Source organism: Cynara cardunculus (genome assembly GCF_001531365.2).
Source record: "Cynara cardunculus var. scolymus isolate 2C chromosome LG 6, CcrdV1, whole genome shotgun sequence".
Taxonomy (NCBI): Eukaryota; Viridiplantae; Streptophyta; class Magnoliopsida; order Asterales; family Asteraceae; genus Cynara; species Cynara cardunculus.
Genome location: NC_037533.1, coordinates 16,264,929 through 16,290,551, shown reverse-complemented (window position 1 = coordinate 16,290,551; position 25,623 = coordinate 16,264,929). Strand labels below are relative to the sequence as shown.

Sequence of the window (25,623 nt, the reverse complement as noted above, 5' to 3'; positions counted from 1 at the left end):
AAAAAAATGAACAAAATGAAAAATTATGATTGGTTGAATGTGGTTTTCACGGTTTTTACAAATTGAGTGGTTTTTATTTGAACCCACCCCTATATATATACATATATATTATAGAGAGAGAGAGAGAGAGAGGTGGAGGTTCAAACGACAACACCTTCATTTTACGAGAACGCAAGAACATCTTTATCACATGTGATGATACGCATGAAGGGACCATGTGATTTGCAAACGACGTAATCTACGACTTAGCCCACGCCAAAGGTTGTTTGCGCTTATAATTTAGCATCACATGTGATGGTTTTTATGGATAATAGTATCATATCAACAACACTCTTATCACATGTGATAATACATGTGAGGGGCTTAGTGGAGTAAGGGCGACTTGGCTCGCAACCAAGATCACATCGAAAATCGCTCACGTCTTTGATTTAGTATCACTTGTGTATCATATATGATAGAATAATAGTATCACATGTGATTGTCTATAGTAAAAGGGTGTTCTCGCATTCTCGTAAAATAAAGGTGTTCTCGATTGAACCATTCCCTATATATATACCATTAAGAGTAAATTACCATCTTCGTCCATGTGGTTTGTTAATGTTTTTCATTTCAATCCTTATGGTTTAGAAATTATGATTTTAGTCCCTATGATTTACAATTTATTGTTATTTTTGTCCTTGGACTAAATTACTATCTTATCAGTGCAAGAAACCAAACCAGTAAGCAATTGTAAACCACAAAGACGAAAACTGCAACTTCTCAACTACAAAGACGAAAATTGCAATTTTTTTATTAAACCACGACGACAAAAAGTGTAATATACTCTAAAATTAAATTATTTATAAATAGATATATGTTCGTTTATTTTAGTAGTTTTATGATTATGATTCAATATTTTTCGTTAAATACATGTGATCTGTTAAACACGTGATGAACAAGATATCCTTTTTTTAATCACATGATTTGTTAAATGAAACCTTCGGCTTTAATGACACGTACATATAATCGGAGATATTTAGGTATATGATTTTAAAAATGAGATTTTAATAGGCTAAAAATGTGATGGACTGAATTAAAATATCATTTAAGATTATTTACATAAATGACTGGTGAGTACACCTACGTAGCACCATCGGCTTTGTTACCATAATTTTATGATGGAAAAGCAAATTTATTGTAACTTTGTAAACAAAAAAATTACTGCACTCAGAATAAATGTCTATAATTTAAATCGTACAAAATTTTGGAATGATTATTACATCTTTGAATCAACTACATAACAATTTTACTCTTGACGATAAATGGAGAAATGAATTTATCTATCTCATATAGTGATGGCCAAAAACAGGTCACTGGCCGAAGCCGGTCCCGGGCCTCAACAGTACCTGTCATAATCGGTCCCGGTTGAAATTCCCAAGCCCGGTAAACCTGTTCTATAACCGGTTATGGGTAGGCGGTCCTGGTCCCAACCGGTCCCGACCCAAAAGATATTTTTTTTAATGATAGATTTTTTTAATACATTATAAAATTTGTAGTTGAGTCACTCAAATACATTTTAAAAATGAGTTTTATTATAATTAAAATTACATTAAAATATTCAATGATACTTATATATAGGGTTTAGAAGTCAAAAAAGACCAAAAAATGGTCATAAACTTGAAAAAACGGTTATATTAACGACTATATTTATAAAAAAATGGCTATTTTTTTATATAAAAAAAAACCGGGTCGGGCCGGTCCCTCAAAACCTTCCAAAACTGCAACCGGTCCCGATTGGCAGTCCTATAACCGGTCTCTGGTTCCAGTTCTCTTTGGACCAGGCTGGTTTAGCCCACTAATCTCATAACTAAATATAGATTCGAAAAGTGGGTATATTTTTTTAAAGTTAACATTTATTTTAAAACAAACTAACATGAAAATGTGAATATTAATTTTAGAATTTGTTTGTCATGAATGGATTTTGAAAGAATGTAAAGTATGTTCAATTTTGATGTAATTTAGGGGTTATTTTAATAGGATGAATTAGAAAACAAAAATTAGAATTGTGTTTTATTGAGTTTTAAAAGGTGAAGTTGGGTGTGTAAAAGAAAATATGTGCGGCCTAAACAAAGGTAGTAAGAAAATAAGGATGGTACGGTTGTGTTGCATGTGAGTGTGTCTTGCTACAAATAAGGGATATATGGATACAAGACCATAGGACCCTTTTTCCTTTCTTTCCTTTTATCTCTTTACTCGTTTTTTGTAAAAAGAAAAGGTTCATTTATGTCAAAATGAAATCAAATGATTTTAGTATTTGAAAAAAACTCTTTAGAATCATTTTTATGTATAAAATATTGTTTATTGATGTATGTAACAAGTAGATTGTGTGTAAATATAACTTATTAAAGCTCCATGTATGAGTTCGTGTAACTAACTGCAGATAAACATGATCAAATACAAAATAAACATCTCATTTTAAATATAAGAAATCTAAAATATAATTAGGATAATTATTGAGTTCTAACGGAATACTTAATTATTATCTTTATAAAATGTTATATTATTAAACTAAAAATAAATTACTTCGTTATTAAACTTAAATTAAATTATAATAAAAAATTTAAATTAAAGAAATTACACAAAAAATAAGAACTTTTAAATAGTTAATTTGATACTAACATTGATATATGTTTTTCAATTTTTTTATGATATCTTCAAATTTATATTATATTCAAAAATAACATCGTTATTGCTTTATTAAAAACACATAAAAAACTAATATAACATCGATAGAGATAAAGAATAAAATAAAATATTAAAATCGAAATGTATCTCGCTGCATTATGCGAATACCCTTCTAGTATTAAAATGTAAAAACTAAATCTTACTATTGATATGTATGATTTTTTTTACTAAATATGAATACATTTAACAATATATAAAAATGTATTTAACGAAAAAAAATGCCTACACATCTCTATATTACTTCAAAGCGTTATCATTTTACAGGCGTTTTTGTAAGTTCTAAAACAGAAAGAGTATAATTTTTTTTAATAAAAGCCTTTGGTTAATAATCAGATGCTCAAAATACTATTTAATGAAGAGAAGTGGTTGATCATAATTATTCACACTAATATATATATATATATATATATATATATATATAATATATACAAAAATATTAGAGATCATACTCCTCACATTTAAGAAGTTGATGTAAAGAATGAAATATATATTAATTACTTAAATTATGCTCCATATGTTAACATATGTACCTTATTTTAATATTTTTTTTTTACTTTTTGAATTAAATGTAACATCATCAACCATAAAAATGGATTGTTCATAAGCATCTCTTATTCGGTAAGTAACACTCGAGTAAGGGTCGTTTACCAAACACTTACCCAAACAAACGCTTATCAAATCATTACGTTACCGGATAAATATGATAAGTATCAAGAATCTTATACGGTAAGAGCAAAGGTAAGTACTGAGAGTCTTACCCGGTAAGTGAGAATAATGACTCTTACCATGGTTACCGCTTATCGGGTAAATTGTTGCATTCGATATCATTTTGATGGATTAATATTTTACCCAATAAATAGGTGATAATGTTGAATTTTACCAGTAAACACTCATCAGGATAAACGATTGGTAAATAGCCCCTAAATATTTACTCAGTAAAAATTTGACATAGAGCCTCTAACCCGTAAAAACATTATATATGATTCCTAGAATAATAGTGCATCACATGGGGATATGTGGATAGCTACCTTGTAATACAATGTCACTTTGTATGATTCCCTCAATAATAGTAACATCATAAGTACAAAAACAACATTCAATACCACTTGAATTAACACAAGGGACTCGTGATTCTTGCTAGCACTTGAAGTTATGATGTTTAAGTCAAAAACTAAACCTAATCAAACCGTAAAAGACACACACAGATATAGAGCCGGGACTCGACTCTAGAGGTAGGATGTACACAATAAAAGACGGACATTATTTCTGTACAAACCTTATACATGCTGGGGCTCCAACACTGCCCCCTCTAATAAAGGCTAGATGGACGTTGATTATCCCAGAGTGTCATGAGAGGGCTACCCAGGGTGTCGGGTCCCTAGAATGGTAGAGTAACTCTGATACCATATGAAAATATATGAAACTCAGATCATTCAACAAAAAAATACTTGAAGAGAAGGGGGAGGTTCCACATATGTACAGAAAAAATGGTCAAAAGTCCAGTCGATTTGATACTCCTCACACTCGTGATGGATAAGTCACTACACCTCAAATAGTCATGCTTTTGATGCATTATTGCACTTCATAACATGTTCCAACACAATAATTAAATGAAAAGTGAATAGAAGCACATTTATATCTATTTTGCCAAGAGAGATGAATATGATGGATGATTTTGCCTTTTTATCACAACACAATTAATTAAGTCCCTTTCCGATTGAAACCAATTTTAGGATTATATTTTCATCCCTGATTCTTGGAATTCGTCCCTGCATTCCAATCAAATCATAATTTAAAGCTTAAGACGAAAATCATAAATGCCCAAGTTTTTCATTAGATCTCATTGTATTTTGTTGTATACAAATAATATACTAGAAATCATCAAGAACAATACTAATTAAAGCAAACCTCATTTTCTTTAACTTCAAAACCACACACACACGCAATACACGTTTGATTACAAATAATTAATGAAAAATATTACTTCCGCCCTCAAACTCATATTCAAATTTCATTATGTGATCATAATGAAATGGAAATATAATTTCTTCAAGTGTAAATGACAATTTCCTGGACCAAATTATTTCACTAAGAGAAGGGGAAGCAAAGGGAGGGAACTTACATGGCAAAAGAGGCAAACCAAAAACTCAAAGCCACAACAGCAAATCTGAAACCCTTGATTTCCGCAGCATTGTTGCTATCTGATTGTTGATCGGCTACGTCACCATCCGGAGAATCTGCCGGAGAATCAGACGGAGAATCGGACGAAGCTGGTGCTGGTGGAGACTTGTGCTTCTTCTTCTTCGAAGAATTTGGTGAATCAGCCGTGGGAGCATCAGCCTCGGGCGCAGGAGCTGGAGCAGGGGAAAGAGCTGCTTTGAAAAGCTCCTTGGGCAACAATACCTTGTTGATGGTGAAAATGACCAACGGTTGTTGGTCAATCAGTGTACCTACGATCTTCGACGTAACGAGGCTTGTTTTTATTGTTACTTCCTGGCCGTCGTTCTGTACGGTGAAATCGTATTTGTTAGCACCGTCGGTTGCTAGTGTGTTCATCAGGCCGTTGCTTGATTTTAGCATCGACATCGATTGATAAACAGGCACACCGTGAAATTCAAGCAACGATTGCTTCCCGCCGACGGTCAAATTTTTGTATTTTGGAGCAAAGCCTTTGAAAGCATCGTCGAGAGGGCAAAAAACCGTCAATCCGCCATCGATATTGTCTTCGTAGGTCTTCATTGCGGCAGATGCTAACAGAGCCTCAGCAAAAAACTTACATCCATGCGCCGACATTAGAGAAGTAATGTTGACGGCGGCAGGTTCAGGAGTCGGAGCTTCAGCCTCCGACGACGGCAACATGCTGCTGATCTGGATAACAGAAATGTTATAAGGAACCTCCTGCAACGATTTAACAAATGTCGCATCCGTTCTGCCACCATCTTCACTTCCAAATCCAACCTTACCGCCTTTCAGATCCGTAATGTTAACGAATCCAGACGAACCAGAGGCGGTACCGGTGGCTTGAAACATTGTGGCTGCCAGGGCGGTTCCATTAGTGATCTGGTGGAGCTTCTTCGCGCCGAAGTAGTCGAGCAACACATGAAGCGATAGAACGTTCTTCATGGCGTACACAGAGAGGTGTTTGCTTAGCAGATCTGACATTCCAGCATTGTTTACTGCACAAACGGTTATGGTCTGTCGGTTGTTAATGTCGTCGGCGAGGTGTGTAATGGTGAGATAATGGTTGAAGGTCGAAAACTCCGGGAACTTTGCTAGAATGGTGGTGATGTTGTGCCCCTCAACTGTTGCTTCTGGCAGTAAGACAACTAGCACGGAGACGAGCACCGCCGCGACGGCCGCCGTAGAACGGAGCTGCATTGTTACTTCCCTAAAGATAGAGAGAGAAGGCAGAGGATGGAAATGGTAGTAGAGAAGATCTGAAGATTTTGTTGATTTAAGAGACTTTTATATTCGTGTTAATTACAATAAAGCCACTATAGTGTTCCCAGCTGGTCCAGAATATTTACAATTTACCCCCTATAGTTTTATAAATAGTCAAAACTTGTGTAATATATAATATATTTTACAATACCGTCTCATTTTGAATTTAAGTTGATTTCAAAAGATTTGACTCCATTTTAAAGTTACAAACGAGGTGAGTTTTTATTATACACTCATAGGTGATTTCATTTACAAACACAATCATTGATATAAGTTATAAAAAAAATCAATTAATTGAGATATTTATTAATATAATAAAGATTTATTTATTTATAATTTAAATATTTATAAAAAGTTATTAGAGTTCTTTTATTATGATCAACGTTTTATATTAGAAAACAACCAAGACAATCATTAAACCAGATATTAATTAGATTAGACGGACGGTTGAGAGTTGTTTGTATGGATTGTACTAATTATAGGATTTGTATTTGAAAATCTCTCTCTCTCTCTCTCTCTCTCTCTCTCTCTATATATATATATATATATATATATATATATGCAGCGAGATAAATATATACTAGAAGCGTACTCGTGAAATGCAGCGAGATAAATCTCGATTTTAATGTATAATTTTTATTTTCTGTCTCTATCGATATAGTACGATTTTATATGGTTTTGAGAAAGCGGTAATGTTTTTATTTTTAAATGAAATATAAATTGCATTTGGTTTTGGTGTAACTCTTTTAATTCGATTTTTTTTATTATAATTTAATTTATATTTAATAACAAAGTAATTTATTTTTTATTTAATAATATATTTTTTTATAAAAATAATAATTAAACATTCTGTTATAACTCAATGATTATCTTAATTATATTTTAGATTATCTATATTTAAAATGAATGTTTATCATGTATTTGATTATGTTTATCTGCAGTTAGTTACACGAATTTAAAATGAAGCTTTAATAAGTTGTACTTACGCAAAATTACTTGTAATCTTGAATTTTAAGTAATATGCATCAATAAACAGTAATTCATGCATAAAAAATGGTTTTTAAGAGTTTTTGTTAAATGCTTTATAATATAGTATAGATATATAGTATATTTCAAATGCAAACATGTCCATTTGTACAACCAATACAACTCAATCAATTGAGATATTTATGGAAATGATGAGGGTTCATTTATTATGATTTAAATATATATGAAAGATGATTAGAGTTTATTAATTATGATCAATATTTTATATTATGAAACAATCAAAAAATTTATGAAATCACACATTCATCAAATTAAATGAACGATTGAGATTGAATTGTATTGATTGTAAAAATGTAAAGGTTTGCATAATAACTCACCTATATATATATATATATATATATATATATATTATACATGTGTGTGTATAAAAGCTCAAACACATATGACGAGTCAACTATGAGTTTATAAGAATTCAAGTCGATTTCTTATCAATATTTTTACATCCCATTTAGATGTTAATTTTGTCTGTTTTTTTAGGTAAAACTTAAAAAATGATTCATCTATTTAATAAAATTAGAAGGGTATTCGCATAATGCAATGAGATACATCTTGAGTTTAATGTTTTGTTTTATATTTTGGCTCTAGCGATGTTATATTGCGATTTTATGTGATTTTGAAAAAACGAAAATATTTTTATTTTTGAATAAAATATAAAATTAAAAATGTTATAAAAATTTGAAAAAAAATAATCGATATTAATATTAAATTAACTATTCAAAAGTTCTCGTTTTTGTGTAATTTTTTTAACTCAAATTTTTATTATAATTGATTTGAAGTTTAATAACGAACTAAATTATTTTTAGTTTAATAAAATATATTTTTTAAAATAATAATTAAGTACTCTATTAGAACTCAATGATTATCATAATTATATTTTTTTTATATTTAAAATGATATTTATCATGTATTTGATTATGTTTATCTGCAATTAGTTATACGAATTCAAACATGAAGCTTTAATAAGAAATAATCACGCACATTCTACCTGTAATCTTGAATTTTAAGTAATATGCATTAATAAACAGTATTTTATGCATAAAAAAATATTTTAAGAGTTTTTGTCAAATGATTTATGTAATTTATTTAATTCAATTTTAATTTAATTTAGATTTAATAACAAAGTAATTTATTTTTGTTTAATAATATAATTTTTTATAAGGATGATAATTAAGTATTCTGTTAAAACTCAATGATTATCATAATTATATTTTAATTTTTTATATTGAAAATGAGATATTTATCATGTATTTGATTATGTTTATCTGCAGTTAGTCACACGAATTCAAAAATAACGTTTTAATAAGTTGTACTTGCGCATAATTTACTTGTACTATTGAGTTTTAAGTAATATGCATCAATAAACAGTACTTCATGCATAAAAAATTGTTTTTAAGAATTTTTGTTAAATGTTTTATAATACAGTATAGATTAGATGGATGGTTGAGATTTTTTTGTATGTATTGTATTAATTATAGGATTTGTGTTTGAAAAACAAAGTCTCTCTCTTTCTCTCTCTTTATATATATATATATATATATATATATATATATATATATATATATGGTATATTTCAAATGCAATCATGTTCATTTGTACAACTAATGCAACTCAATCAATTGAGATATTTATGAAAATGATGAGGATTCATTTATTATAATTTGAATATTTATGGAAAATGATTAGAGTTTATTAATTATGATCAATAATTTATATTAATAAACAATCAAAACTTTTATGAAATCACATATTCATCAAATTAAATGAACGATTGAGATTGAGTTGTATTGGTTGTACAAATGTAAAAGTTTGCATAATATATATAAATGGACGGTTGAGATTGAGTTCTATATACATATGAGTTTTATGAAATCACATATTCATCAAATTAAATTGACGGTTGAGATTGAGTTATATATATATATATATATATATATATATATGTGTGTGTGTGTGTATAAAAGCTCAAACACATATAACGAGTCAACTATGCGTTTATAAGAATTCAAGTCGATTTCTTATCAAGATTTTGACATCCCATTTAGATATTAATTTTGTCCGTTTTTTAAGTAAAGCTTAAAAAATGATTCTTCTATTGAATATAACTAGAAAGGTACTTGCACAATGCAATGAAAATACATCTTGAGTTTAATGTTTTGTTTTATATCTTGGCTCTATCGATGTTATATTGCGATTTTATGTGATTTTGAGAAAACGAAAATATTTTTATTTTTGAATAAAATATAAATTTAAAGATGTTATAAAAATTTGAAAAAAAATAATTGATATTAGTATTAAATTAACTACTTAAAAGTTATCGTTTTTGTGTAATTTCTTTAACTTATTTTTTTATTATAATTCATTGAAGTCTAATAACGAACTAATTTATTTTTAGTTTCATAAAATAAATTTTTAAAAATAATAATTAAGTACTTTGTTAGAACTCAATTATTCTAATTATATTTTACATTTTTTATATTTAAAATGATGTTTATCATGTATTTGATTATGTTTATCTGCATTTAGTTACACGAATTCAAATATGGAGCTTTAATAAGATATAATCATGCATATTCTACTTGTAATATTGAATTTTAAATAATATGCATAAATAAACAGTATTTTATGCATAAAAAATTATTTTTAAGAGTTTTTGTCAAATGATTTATAATGTAGTATAAATTATGATTAATACTTTTAAACTATTTTCAATTATTATATCATATATAATTCTTATAATTATTTTTGAGCTTTGAATACGCACTAAGAAGACAAGTCACATTATTTAACCTGTATTAAGGGATTGTTTGTTTACTTCTTAATAGTTTCATTAAGAGGCAACATGCGAATCGTTAAGAGGTGAATCTTGTTTGGCAAAATAAACCTGTCTTTTAATGGTTCTAAAATCATTTGAATGAATTTGTATCATGGCCTCCTTTACCCATTAAACGCCTTAATTTCATAGTAAACAATTACCAAACAATTATATTTCATTTTGCATGATATCATGAAAATCTCGTAATCATTCTAACCATTTAATTATTTTACACCAAACCATTCAGCAACTATCAAAAAACCCCTAATTAACAACCTTAATCACTCAACTAACAATCAGATCATTAAATAGAGTAAATAAATAAAAATTACAACAACTAATATAAAACGGAAGGCATGAAATTGAAATATTTGGATTTTGAAAAGACAGTTAAAAAAAGTAGACAAAATTTAAAACATTAAGGGACCGTTTACCAAACACTTATCCAGCAAGCGTTTACCAGTAAAATTTAACAACATCATTTACTTACCGGGTAAAATTTAATCCACAAAAACGGTATTGTATGTAACAATTTACCCGGCAAGCGCTTACCGTGATAAGAGTCGTCGCCCTCACTTACCCGATAAGACTCTTGGTCTTTGTCCCTCTTTTACCGGGTAAGTACCTTGGTCTTTACCATATTCATTCGATAAGGTAATGTGACTTGGTGTTTATTTATCCGAGTAAGCATTTAGTAAACAGACTCTAAGTTTTAAGAGTGGATTGATATATTTGGGTGGTGAATATTCAAAGGGTGTTTTATGTAGTTTCCTGAAAAGAAGAGGGTTAGAAATGAAAAAAAGGAAGACAGCTGTGCATCCAGTGACATCAGTCCACGTCGGTAGAAGATGTAATACGTTTGGTCCAGATGCTTCCACCGACAAATCACCAATTAAAATTCTAATAATTTATGTTTCTAAATATTTATTATACACCCGACTTCCAAAAAATATATATATTATAATGAGTTTTTTAATAATAAAAAATAATTTAATAATCCTACATATTTTTTCTGAAAATCTGATGATTATACAGTTGGGTTCAAACGAGAACAGTAATAAAATATAATGATACGAGAATGTTAAATTACATAAAAAAAGTAACATACTTTAACTTGATTCTTATTTCCGGTAACGTACTTTCAAAACTTCTATTTTGGTACCTAAGATGTAAAGTTTTAAACATATAAGTACCCGAACAATCAGTTGAAGTATTAACCGGTTACCATGTTGATGTGGTGACTGATGGGATGAAATTGGGTTGAATAGCAAATAATACAGAGTTGGATACAAAATCACTCGTCACATCAGCATGGTAACCGGTTAATGCGTTAACTGGTTACTCGAGTACTTAAATATTTAAAATTTTACATTTTAGGTACCAAAATGGAAGTTTTGAAAGTACGTTACCCAAAATAGGAATCAAGTTAAAGTACGTTATTTTTTCATGCAATTTGTCCTTTAAATAAACCCAACTGTAAAATATGTGAACTTAGCTACTGACTAGGTTACCTACATACCCTTACGTTAGCTACGTCGGTAAATGCATTTGATTTCAATACAAAATCATATACAATTTGATCATTCTCGATGTTCTCTTATTATTACTTTGTCGTTATTTGATCCTCCCTCTACGTTAACAACCGTATTATTTTATCTAATTTTTTTTATTAACCTGGATATCCAACCTGCTATGCGAGCCGACTAATCCCATGACGACCACCTGCTTTGCAGATAGCCCAGAGTCACCACATTTGAACCTTTGTGGCCACAAAAGGGATTTTTATTCCTCCTTGGATTTGAACATGAGACCTCCTGATACTTTTGACTTTTTGAGCAAAGCTCAAATCAGATCATTACTGGTTTACTGAAAATGGCTCGTTGAAAAATGATGGAATTCTTACGATACTAAAAAGAATCAAACCACATCATTACGCATTCAAATTAATAATGAGTATAAATACATGTTCAATCGTCCAAATACCTCAGAAAAGAAAGATTGTTAGCTGATCGATTTTAGATCATTTATAACAGCATACGTTAGCAGTAATATTTTTGCATCTTTAAGATATAATTTTAAGCATTCAAAGCAAACAATTAAATAGTTACTCTTTAATTTTAATTTTTTTTTATAGAAAATGAAATATAATGGGTTGTTTGAGTTGATAAATTATAAAACGACCACCAGAAGCACATGGCTATAATTGCGGTATTTGTTTACTGAATTTGGAGAAAATCAACCACCTCTTCTTTTCAAATCAATATTTACTTCACACGTTTTACTAAATATTCAATAAAAATATATAATCAAATATATATATATATATATACTTAGAATCACGTGAAACCAACATGTTTTTGTGAGACTCATGAGACCATTTTTTTTACATTTGAAACTTCACAACAAAACGCCATGAAGGTAACCTTCACAGTGTTTTTGCTATAAAGGTTCGGTTTTTTTTTTTTTACCTTCACCGCGTTTTTACTGTGAAGTTTCAAGTGTAAAAAAATAGTCTCACAGATGTAACGAAAACATATCGGTCTCACAACCTCTATATATTTTATAAAATAAAATTGTCACGACGTATAAACTTTTGTCCATCATAAAAAGATATGCTTGTGTTTATATAGGCAACATATAATGGAACATAATAATACAAGAAGACGATCGTGACAAAAATGCATATTACATTTGCAAAAAGATTGATAAATTACTAAACTACTTGCCACAAATTAAAATCTTAAAACATTCTACAATTCTTTCACCCGCCTACCTTACCTCATTCATTATGTCTTGTCCCTTACCAAACACGACAAAAGTACATCACACGTATCCTTGTATAAGTTATTTTCTCAAAAGAATAACGAACATACACATCCTAATACCTTCTCCAGGGTGGATCGGGGAAGGTTACAAAACTGACAGATTAGGTAACCAAGTCTCATGATACACGAACTCTTTATATGTTTCAATGGCCTTACTATTTACTAGTCGTTATTCCTCTTTTCCTTTTCAGCTCACACTTTTACACAACCGAATGTTGAGATATGCTACAATTATATTGTCTTTATACCTTACTTTTGAATGAGATATACTGTGTTAATTTAATAACAAACGAATCCAGCAACGATTGTGTTGCATTTATGATCATTGCTAGGATTTTAATACCTACATTTATATTCATTGCTAGGGTTTTTATTGTAAACTCAAACGCCTTAAAACAACATATTTTGGTTCATTTAAGGCTGGGACTCTTACTTTTCATAGATCATCAGTTTGAGTCCCTCCAAGATCACTAAGGACTTTCTTGACTGTTTTTTCCAGGTCCTTCGAGATTTTAGTCCAGATGCTGCAAACTGTCCCAGATACCAACGGTTAACAAAAAAAAAACATTGGTTTACTTTAAAAGATCTAAAATTGAAACCATAAGGGTGGTGCTTGATTGGTTTGAGTTTGGCTCCAAAGGTAAAAGTACCTGGAGGTCCCAGGTTCAAATCCAAGGAGGAATAAAAAACCCTTTGTAGCAACGGAGGTTCAAATGCAATGACTCCAGGCTATCTGCAAAGCAGGTAGTCGCCCTGGGATTAGTCGGCTCACATAGCGGGTTAAATATCCATGTTAATAAAAAAAATGGAAACCCACAAAATGCTATCAAACTTCTTAATGTATACAACCCTACAACTAAATCCATTCTACTTTATAAAGGCTGCTTAATTTCTCTTTGATTAAATGTTTAACTTGTACAAGAATTCAGGAATCATGCAACAAAAGTTTAGCAAGAAAAACAGGATGCCACAAGAATAACACACTTTCAAGTTCATCAAAGGAAAAGTAACCAACAATTGAACCACGAAAACGAAACTCCTCAATAACGCATTTGTTGCATATACGTTGGTTTGTGTAATCGTTTTTTTATGTCTACGTGTGTTCATCGTGGTGATTCAGTTTTCGTTTTGTATTTGAGGTCAAATTGATCCCAAGCCTTCAGGTATTCAGAGATTATTGATTAATTCAGTCTGTTGGAGTCCCACATCAGACCATCGGTAGGCATACATGTAGGAACCTGAAACCCCTCACTTGTCCCCATTAAGCCATCTCAAACAAATTAATACTAGAAATGTCCAAAAACAATCCAACCCTTCTCTATTTGCCTCCCTCAAACCCATTGACCTTCCATCGTCCTTCAAACAGACATCTTAACCCATGTAGGGCTTAATATAGAAAAAATAAACCACCTCTAAACCGTGGTAGCTAATTTAGGGCTGCACATGGGTTGACGGGGTAGAAGACATTTGAACAACCCAACTTAACCCAAACCATGCAAGTTAGGTTAGGTTACAACTTTGGTACATCATTTTATAATCTAGCTATGCACATGGGTTGATGGGGTTGAAGGCATTTGAACAACCCAACCTAACCCAAACCATACATGTTAGGTTGGGCTACAACTTTGGTACATCATTTTATAATCTAGCTATGTATTTGTGCTTAACCGAAGTAAAATTAAAATGAGAACATACAAAAAAGGCTAAGAGAACTCAAAAAGAAAAGGTTGAAGGTTCATAAAAATAAGAACATAAAATTACGATTGAAATTGTAATATAATTTTGAATATAATTAATTACTGGTTGGTCATATATATATATAGAGAGAGAGAGAGAAATGAGTTATTATACGACCCGTTATATTTATACAACTAATACAACACAATTTCAACCGTCCATTTAATTTGATGAATATATGATTTCATAAAGTATTGATTATAATCAATGAACCCTAGTCATCTTCCATAAATATTCAAATCATAATAAATGAGCTTCCATCATTTCCATAAATATCTCAATTGATTAAGTTGCATTGGTTGTACAAACGTGATATTTCCCTTTTACTATGTGTAAGGGGTCATCTAGGATCGAGTTTTTTTGGATTTTCTTACGTTGGGTTGGTCGGGTTTCCGAACACCCCTTTTAGCCAACACCATGATTGAAAGCTTTTAGTAGTTACTATTCTTATAGCAAGCATTTATATGAAAACACTACATAACATAAGAATGAGCAGATTATGAACAAGAAACAATCCATAAAAGCAGGGCTAAGAATCTTCAATACAAATTGGAAATCAAAACAGTGTTTGATTACATAACTTGCCTGTCAGCAGCATCAGCAACAATGGGTAATCTAGGAACCTGCCCCAAAAAGCAAGAAGATGAACCATAAATCAAAGAAACCAACAGAAACAAGAACACAGTGCTATCCAAACTCATCAGCAGATCTAATCCAACCCCATCTTTTGGATTAAAAGTCCTCTCCAAAAGATCAGGAAAAATCAACAGCACATCAAGCACTATCGCCTGCATAGTGTTAAACCTCACATACCTACTGAAATTAGGGTTCCTAACAACAATAAAGTAGAGTGTCAAAAACACTAAGAATCCATTGAAAGGGAAGCTTTTGAAAACCCTAATTGCAGGTACAAGAGGTTGAATTAGGGTTTGTAGAAAGGAGAATTGAGTGATTACGTATTTGCCGTATTGGATTCCGTCGAAGAAGGGGTAGAAGTAACAGACAGCGGAGATTAAGCGGTCAGGGCCGTCAATGGAGTCGCTGTCGTTGGATTTGGCGATGATGAGGGTGGTTTTCCGATTGGGTTTGAACCGGATCCGGTGGGAAGATAGAGAGAGAAAGGAATTTGGGGGTTTGAGGGTGAGGGAAAGGAATGGAGATGAATAAAGGGGAATGGTTTTCCTGGAGGAATAAGGGGTTGTAGGTGATGATAGAGTGTTGGCCATGGCCATGGCCATCTTGGTGATTGCAGTTACAGAGAAAGAGAGAGAGAGAGAGAGAGACGAAATGAATGGGAAGGAATATTCTGAGAGGTCAAATGAGAGAAGAGAAAGGCAGGCGCCATGGCTGTTTCTCAACCATATCCTTTCAAAGGTCCATAACAAAGGCCCAAAACCAACAATAACATCAACAATAGCCATATATGGAAATTGATTCACGATGAAATTAAGCCTGCCTTTCGTTTACATGATTCTTTTTAAAAGGATTTAGATTTTACATAGAGATTTAGATTTGAAGGAATTTAAAATAATTGATGTATTTGGTTTGTAGAATTTTGAATGAAATTGGATTTCATTATTTTTATAAATAATTATAAACATAATTGAATTACATTTTCTATTAATCGACTATTACAAAACAAATGTTTTTAATATTTTATAAAACCTTATTGCATACAATCCTACGAAATCCCTAAGAAATCCCGAGCTCTCCGTAAGGATTTCAAATTCTATGTTTGAACCACAAGGGTGGTGCCTGATGGGTTTGAGATTGGCTCCAAAGGTCAAAAGTACCAGGAGGTCCAGATTCCAATCCAATGAGGAATAAAAATCTCCTTGTGGTCACGGAGATTCAAATGCGGTGACTTCGTGCTATCTGCAAAGCAGGTGGTCACCCTGAGATTAGTCGGTTCGCATAGCGAGTTGTATATCCAGGTTAATAAAAAAAAGTTCTATGTTTGAAGGATTTTAATTAAATATTAGGATTTCAAATCCAAATAATCCAACAAACTAAACATAGGATTTGTAATGGATTTGAAATGCAAATTCCCCTAAATCAATTCCATTTCTTCAAATCAAATGGGACCTAAGGGGTTTTTCGGTTTGATTTTCCTTGTTTTTTATGGATAAAATTATTTGTATTAGATTAACCTGTTTGAAGATATTTGTAAAAGTTTTTTTTATAGAAAGAACGAATATTTAATTGGAATGACAAATTTGGAAGAGGAAAAAAATTGTTTTCTACCCAAAACTCTTTCCTAAAAGTTTATTGAATAAATCATTTTCTATATCATTAAACCACTACTAAACAATCATGTATAGTTGATTGAATAAGCTATGAGTCCAATTAAACTGTTAACAAACAGGTTCTTAACTTTCATCTGATTTCTGTTTTAAGATTTGATTGACTTAATGTTTTCAAATCGCAACGGTTATGGTTTTTGAGGTTAAGCAAGGTTTTCGTATATTTATATGCAATCAAATTTGGTGGCACCCTATAGGAAATATGAAGATTCATACGGGACAAATTGTATTTTTTTATGATTATAATTTACGTCACAGCGATCAAGCCTTGTAAACAAAAAAAAAATGGGGTTAACCGGTTTAAAATGTAACAAGTTACGCATTGCTATAATATTATAAAAACCGACACAAAAGAAAAAAACAGATTAAGCACCTTGAAAATCATGGTTTAAAGTTAAAAATGGTTGTTTATAACACATGAATGAAGTTGCAATAATATTGTGTTGTTTAAAAAGGTAAGATTTTACAAATGAGTGCTCATCCTTCTCACAAATGGTACAAAGTTATTCCAGTTTTCAACTCTAAATATCTTATCATTCATTCTGAAATATGTGAATGATCTCACAGCTTCTGCTTGTGAATCATAACAATTTGAATGTATCTGCTTTAGTCCTGCCTGCAACACACGTATACATTTCTCAAATATAAAAGATACATAATTACCACACTAAATTGTTGTTTGTTTAAGTCGTGTAAAGTTGTCTGTGTGGATTAATCTGTCTGTGTAGATTAGTAAACCTTTTGTTTGGGAGGGTTTTTTTCGTAGATGGAAGAAGCATGTTTTCCATTGGGAGAGGCAGAGTTGGAAAAAGACTTTGCTTTCTGCATAGAGCTCTCCCCTAAGAAGCTTACTAAATAAGCCACTTTCTATATTATTAAGGAGTTACCAAACAATCTTACAATCATGTACAGTTGTGAATCCCATCAAGCTCATTAAGCTGCTAACAAACATGCTTTATTAGTCTTGTATATTTGTTGCCACAAGCGGATCCAGAAAAATTTCCAGACGTAAGCACAAAATAAATAATATAATATAAAATAATCATAAAAAATACTGTTTATTAAAGTTAAAAGTTGACATACAAGTGGTTTTGTTTTACTTCTTTTATGCTATTGTTACTTAAAAATTGAAAATCCAAAAGAGATTTGAAGTTTTGAACTTGCAACCTCGAATGTCACATGCAATGATACTACCAAATAAGCTACAATCACTCTTTGTTAACTTGGGGAATCACACATCAATTTAAACAAGCCGCACCCTAAGACTAGAATTTCCACTTATTCGTCAAGAAGGCTAGGGATGTTCATGTTTTTGTGCAGGAGATAATGAAAGGAAAGATATCAAAATATACCCTTGTTTACTTTCCCCCTAACTTTCCTACCCTTTCTCTCCTTTTCCTTCGTAAAAGAGGACTCAAGAACGCATCGTAAATTGGGTTTATTTCGGTAACTTCCAGTGATAGCACAAAGTGTACTACAAGACGAAAACATAAAAGAGTATATGAACTAGTTACCATTTTTGTGCGACCATTTTTAGAATTGGGTTGGTTTGCTCATTTTTTTTGATCATTTTTGTTGTTACTTTATTTCTCGTTTTGTGCTTAGTGCCGGTCATTGTTCCTTCTACCTTTTTGCTCACACTCTTGCACAAGCCAGGGAAACAACCACTCCACTCTTTGGGGTAGAGGACATGTACGCATACATCCCACCCTCGAAGCCTACTTTCCAGTAGGAATACAGGTGCATTTGGTATGCGGGAAGGACAGAACAAAACTTGTTGCCCCATGTTTGACGTGAGATTAAACTAGGACAGGACTTGACTGAGTGGACAAACATGCATAGGTGGAACTAAAAACAAGGGAGATGGGAGAAGATTGGTAAATAACTAAACTACTTATGTTAGTTAACAACCCTAAAACCTTCCATGATTCTTTCACCCGCCTACGTCACTCTCGTCTGTCCTGTCTTGTCCAATCCTATTTGGTCACACCACGGATTAACTTATTACACTTCTTTCTTGCCATATGTTTCAGTATTGTTACAACTTTATCCACATACGAATTGTGAAAATACCTTGAGGGCACTAGAACCACGGTTTTAGAGATCTTGCATAAAAATAAAAGTCACATGTAAAAGGAAAACACATACCTCATCAAACCGTTCATGTGTATTTCTTCCGATCAACTCTACTACCCTTTTCTTTGAGGCAGTCCTTATCTGGTAAGTAGTAGATCATAAGTCAGCTATATTACAGCATGAATTTTAATAGCACACAATCATACGCATCACAACTGTAGAACATTGGCATAGCACATATTCACGGCCCTGAAGAAATTGTGTTTGGAGATTGCATACATATGTTACATATACAATATGAAGAACTTCTATGACACTCGAGGTCAGCAGATTTTGGTATCACCACATATGTCATTGCTTCTCAGAAGGAAATAATAGAGTTCCTCCAAATAAAGTATTAGGTTCTTTCTCTATTTTTCTGTTAACAATAAGAAATTAAAATTAAAGATACATGAGAATACATAAGGGACTAGGGCTTTGGACTATAGGTAGGGGCCTGTAGCATTAATGGAGGATGTAACTTCTGGAGAAGATAGAGATTAGAGGGGGAGAGGTAGCGCCGTGGCAGTTAGGCTACCGGAGTCTTAGGTCAGATAGAGGTTGTCTTGGTATTTCCTAGTTCCTACTTTTCATGTCTACCTTTGCATCTACTAGTAGGTAGATGGTAGTACACTTTGTGTTTCCTTCTTTGTTTTGTCCTATCTTTCTCATGTTTGTGCATGTTCCCTTTTCTGTTATTGTTACTATTCAACTATATCCGTCCTTGTTTGCACACACTTGCACCTGTAGCTTGCTCTCTTGGGATAAATGAAAAAGTCTCTGTACATCCTACTCTCCTAAGACCCTAGCTCTTTTGTGGGATTTACTGGGTTTGTTTGGTTTGATTTGGTTTTTGAGGATACATAAAGGAGTAGTCGACTATGGCTATGGGATGTGATGTGCCAATATGGTTTGGATAATTAAATTATATTTAAGTTGGATTTGTCAAGAGTTAAACTTCTTTTAGACAAGTGCAAGAAACCTTAACCAATTATAACAGAATTATCTTCGGGGTGTGATTGTGTATGATGTTAGTTTATGCCTAACCAAGGCCCCTCATGTTCAGCTGCTGGTTGATTGCTTTGGCAACATATAGTTACAGAGGCCACAACTGGAAATGAAGAGCTGAAAGCTAAACATACTAACCATGACTTTTTCCCCCAAACAGCCTTCACAAGCTCATTTAAGAGAATAAGCTATTCGTGTACTATTAGGAGTATTTCAATAGAAATGTTAATTAATCCCGACTCTGAATTAAGCCAATCACATTTTAGATATCACACAAGAAAGTGGAGCATGATATAGTACCAGAAAGGAAACCAGTAATGGTTAAGAAGGAAGGAGATTACCTGCTGAAGCAAACCTTCCGGACTGCACAAAAAAGATTTGGGAGTTTCATTGTCCAACATCTCAAAGCAGCTACAAGGTAAGCAAAAAAGAAAGCATTGTAAAAAGATTCATCTAGCTAATAAGCATACCCCACAACTACTTGATCTAGAAAGTCCATGTAAAATGTGAAGGGATTAGCAACACAAAGCTTGTATTAAGCAAACCAAACTTTTTGACGGGGCTAAGTAGCTATTTTTTGTCATCTTAATGCCAGAAGAAATGAAGAAAGTTTTATTTTTCATCATCTTAAAGCTGTGGATATGAAGAGATTCATGGATCGCAAATTACGAAATCTGCAGAGCGGCTCCATGACGAGACAACATTGAAGTCAATGGATCATAACCATCCCTAAAAGCAGTGTTGTAGTAACCCGCAGTAAGCTCAGCTGGATGAGACACTGTCTGATACCACCAATATAGTAAACCAATTTTAGCCACAATACGTATAGAATTTTGCTCATTTTCTTGATACTTTTGCAACAACTTTGCTGCCACTCCAAGAATGGAATCTGCATGACGGAGCAATCTATCACTGTACCACTCCTACAAGGCAAAATTCAGGTAGAAATCAGAGATGCTTTCGTGAACTTGCATATAACATCTTCTCATAGCCCTTCAGACTTGCAATCTATCATGAAACATTGATGGAGTCATGCTATCTAGTAGAGAATAAAATGTGTCATCCTTTTCTTAGTCTTATGTCCCTAATCCCACACATAGAGATAATGTATAAAAAGTACATATTAACCGCGAGTCGGCATTCAGCATCATTATGACCAAATAGATATGTAGATACATATTGAAAAATTACCCAAATTGAAAATATATTATCTTTTTAGGGTTTGACAGCAAATTTTGCACTCAGGATGATACGATTTACACACTAGTTTGATTAAAATCCCGATGTTGGAGCACCAAAGACATCTTACTCATCGGCCTTTCATCACATCGGTCTACTCTATAGAATTTATCAGTTGTCACATGGTGAGGTCGTGTGGGCTTTTAGTCCGAGGGATTGATATAACATCACCAGAGATGGATGGTCCATTGGAGGACAAAATCTTCGCTTACTAATGTCCATAAGTGAAATAATGAATGGCTTACCAGGAAAAAATGGCCATGGTCAGATAGAAAGCTCCCCTCTCCTTCTTCAAAGAAAGGAACATCAGTTGGAAAACTATTATAGTCACCAGCATCTGGAGGTCCTTTATTTGCCCAATCAGGCTTCCCTTCTTGCCAAGCAACTGCCCGCAAGTCTTCCATCCTAACGGTACAGAAACAAACACGATAAATGTGAATAAACAAAGCAGCAGAGGAAAAAGGAAAAGCTGCACCCATCATGCATTCCCCGAACAGTGTGTGCATAAAATTAGTTGGTTCATTAGACTTTAAGCTGCCATACATGTATTTGTCATAACACTGAAATGCACCAATTCCAGGAAACTGCCATCTACCATCTTGAAAGGGATGAGCAGGATACCTGCATTTTGTGATCAACAAGATTTATCTTCCAAAACAACTGTACATTCATATAGAGAAAAGTAGATTAGTACCTAAGTTCCCCAGAAGGTCCAAGACCAACACAAACTTCTTCAATTACGGTTCCCATCAAGGAATCAAATTTGTTTGCAAAACTGCAAATAAAGTCTTCATAACACTGAATAGCAGTACGTCCATGAAACAAAGGAATATTGTCTACCCCTAACGTAAGATAATCGGCATTAGGAAACCCATTCTGGTCTTGATAGTAAATGTCCTTATTATGACGACCAATCTGAAAAACAAAACAACACATCCACATTTAAGAGGTCTGACCCTTTTCTGTAATGAAAGCAAACCTACTAACATGATCAGTGGTGGTAGAAATTCCAAAGTACAGAAGCAAACCTCTGTGATCCACTGTGGAAGGCTAACACCTTGTACTCGTGAAGATAAATGAACATTTGAATGAAAAGACAATGCAACTTGTAACTTTAACCCCATTTCAGATACCAGGTTGAAAAGTTCTTCATATAGAGACCAATTATATGCATGGGGGAAGAATCTCTCTACAATCCCCCACCAAACCTCAACTGCGATTCCGTGGACACCTGCCAACTTGAGTGCTTTTAGAGATATAGTTAAGGCCTTGATTCTGAAACAACAAGAGCGATGTATACATGTATACAGGTCACCACCGAAATTGGAAAAAGGTATGCAGAGATAATAAAATATAGATTATTAAATCCAAATTTATCCATGTGTAAGAAGGCTATTTCTCCATTTCCAAATTGGCATTGGAACTACAGGAAATGATAATTACTTTCTGATTCTTGGAGTGCCAGATGTATCAACCCCAAAAGAGTCGATTGGCATCATAACATAGATTGGAACCCGCTTGTGTTTAGATGTCTCAAACAATGTGGATCTTGATTTCTCCCGAACATCCATACTGCAATGTGTATCTATCAGATATCAGGATATGTGCTATTTTTGGTAGCAACAATAAAGCGTAACAATGGCATAATATCACATCAAGTATTACAATTAATGCACACAAAAAATCAATACACATGCTTTAAATGTATGACACTTGTTTCTTTTTCTTGAAGTTTACACCAAAGGTTACGAGTGGATGATTTAGAACAAGACCTAAACTCTGTATGCATTTTTCAGATTTTTCACAGTATTTTTCACAGTAATACTCGTACATGGACGAACCAAATGTTTCTACAGTACCACACCAAGAATCAGCTAAATCCTGAAAAGTGGAGATAACTAGACATTAATTTCAGGGCAACATTGTCACAAGCATATAATCTCAGACCACATTAGGCCTCAACCTGTTGCTGACCAAGATTCTTGTTAGTAATGAAATAGATAATATAATGCAAACCATAAGACATAGGGCACGTTTGGAGTATTTAGAATGGGAATTGAGATGAAACCTTGCACTCAAACACTACCATAGTATACACATTCACAGCTAAAGAGAAACGAGACTGTTATCAACATTTCATACTCGCAAGAAGTAACATTTTAAGTTTTGTTCCACCCCCCAAAAAGAGAAGATATTAAAAGAACACTGCATCATTTCACCTTGCAAGTTGCAAACTTGTTACAATAAACAAATCGAATTGAGGCGTAAATGGCATGGTAACTCTCTTAGTCTTTGGCAAGTCATGCAGGTACGTCGATTGTATGTGAGAGAGATACTTGAAAAGTAGCTTTGATTGGTTTGTTATAAACGTGAGATGTACTCCAGAATAGGTACATTCCTATCTTGAAGTATGATCATCATGCATTTCCTATATTACCTTCAACTAAAAACCCCACGCTTATTTCTGAAAGCAGTTTGATTTTAGGAAACAAATATACATTAAAAACATCCTTAAAAGTTAGAAGTCAATAAAGACTATCCTCAAAGATATCCAACCCTCCCTCCCCATTTTTTTAGTCTAAACAAAATCTTATTTCCAAATTTACATAAATGTTTATCTAGCCTAAATCACACATTTTGTTAATTTGCATTGGTTCATGTGTGAATATGATCATAAAGATAAAGTTATCTTGTAGATCCTTCCAAATCTCTGAGCGAACTGTTTCTGCAACGGATGGAGCACATGATTTTATATAATCGGAAAAGGAGGCTGGAAAGGAAGAAAAAATAAATAAATAACTACTGATAACGATGCATCCAAAAAAAATTAAACCTGCAGAACAAATTTACCCACAAAACAAATCACCAGCTGTACAACAACACACACACACATAAAAGATAAGAAGATCCACTAAGCACAATCCACATAATATTCCTAATTTAAGCCTCTTTTAGAATCTAAAAAACTGTAATAAAAAGACAATTTCTGAAAGCGATCAGAGATAAACAAATCGGTGAACTGACCTTATAATGCAACTTTTGCCGGAAACAGATCGACATCTGGAGAAACTCCGTTTGAAAATCGGAATCGTGGATACGTTTCGCAGATTTTTCCGATTGAATTTTTTCCTCTCCCTGTCGAAACAAAATTCCCTAAGATTATTAGAGTACATTACGCTTCTCCTTTCGACGCTGCATTTACACGCCATCCCGATCGATCCATCGATCATCTCATCGACAAAATGAGACAGCGATGATAATCTCTCTCTCTCTCTCTCTCTCTCTCTCTCTCTCTCTATCTCTTTCTCGTGTGTGTATGATAAGAGCTACGAAATTTTCATGGCCATGTTTTTTGTTTTGTACCTTTTTTTGCTCTTTTTTGTGGTCGGTTCTGGTTCAAAACTTCAAATACGTTTTGACAGATACGCACGGTATATGCGGTTCGATACATGATTTAGACCCATTGCAATCCGGTTTGCATCATAGCCGTAAACGAACCGAACAAACACGAACGGAAGCTTGTTCAAATTCGTTCATTTAACTTAACGAACAAACGAAAGAACATGAACGGTAAACAAACGAAAATCTTTATGTTCGTGTTTGTTCGTTTAGAATTCAGTTGTGTTCGTTTTCGTTTATGTTCATTCGTTGACATGCTAAACGAACGAACATAAACGAACGGTCTAAACGAACATAAATGAACGAGATAAATGAACATAAATAAATATTATTTGAATTCAAAGTACATAAATAAAAGATTATATATTAATTTTAATATATAAATGAACAAACGGTAAATGAACGAACGTTCATGAACATAAATGAACGAACGAGACTTTGGTTCATGTTCGTTCATTTAATTAAACGAACAAAATAATTCGTTCATGTCCGTTCATTTATTAAATAAACGAACATAAACAAACTTCCCACCGAACGGTTCGCTGAACGTTCGGTTCGTTTACGGCCCTAGTTTGCACCAGGGGTGTTTATCAATCCGACCGATCTGATCAATCCAATCCAACGTACGATAATATAATTTGATATCTAATCGAGTTGTAAAATCTTAAAACCATAATTACATATTGAGTTACTTATATTTGAACTCAACTTGATGAACTCGATATCCTTTTATTTCTTGTATTTAGTATGATTGTTGAGTCTCTATTAATATGTACATTAGACAATTACACCATCAGGCAACGTCTTTATATACATATATTTTCAATCTATTATACATTTCTATATTACTCATTTGTATATATGTTTAGTAACCATGAGCATACACACAGATATATAAATTGAGAAAATTAATTGAATGTTATATACTTAAGAAGTATGGATAAGTTGTACCAAATTGTTGATGATGAAGAAT

At 32.6% G+C, this 25,623-nt stretch overlaps 3 protein-coding genes across 4 annotated transcripts; all 3 read right to left on the bottom strand.

The window, feature by feature from the left end:
• Positions 1-4,621: 4,621 nt before the first annotated feature.
• LOC112514421 (fasciclin-like arabinogalactan protein 1) lies at positions 4,622-6,139 on the bottom strand. The gene has a single exon (XM_025120892.1). The coding sequence runs from the start codon at positions 6,100-6,102 to the stop codon at positions 4,843-4,845; it is 1,260 nt and encodes a 419-aa protein (XP_024976660.1). The 5' UTR covers positions 6,103-6,139; the 3' UTR covers positions 4,622-4,842.
• An 8,928-nt stretch (positions 6,140-15,067) lies between these two features.
• On the bottom strand, positions 15,068-15,944 carry LOC112514419 (protein TIC 20-v, chloroplastic). The gene has a single exon (XM_025120887.1). It carries the CDS (start codon positions 15,822-15,824, stop codon positions 15,159-15,161), a length of 666 nt encoding a protein of 221 aa, XP_024976655.1. The 5' UTR covers positions 15,825-15,944; the 3' UTR covers positions 15,068-15,158.
• A 1,332-nt stretch (positions 15,945-17,276) lies between these two features.
• LOC112514940 (inactive beta-amylase 4, chloroplastic) lies at positions 17,277-24,557 on the bottom strand. Of its 2 annotated transcripts, XM_025121584.1 has the most exons (10): positions 24,276-24,557; positions 22,695-22,823; positions 22,280-22,526; positions 21,946-22,166; positions 21,795-21,872; positions 21,497-21,656; positions 20,682-20,935; positions 20,354-20,423; positions 19,038-19,106; positions 17,277-17,505 (listed from the first exon to the last, which is right to left on the bottom strand). In XM_025121584.1, exons 1-10 carry the CDS (start codon positions 24,479-24,481, stop codon positions 17,353-17,355), a joined length of 1,587 nt encoding a protein of 528 aa, XP_024977352.1. In that variant the 5' UTR covers positions 24,482-24,557; the 3' UTR covers positions 17,277-17,352. The 2 variants fall into 2 exon arrangements, with proteins under 2 accessions (XP_024977352.1, XP_024977353.1); XM_025121585.1 differs by lacking the exon at positions 22,695-22,823 and having other exon boundaries at positions 24,276-24,538.
• Between the last annotated feature and the right edge of the window lie 1,066 nt (positions 24,558-25,623).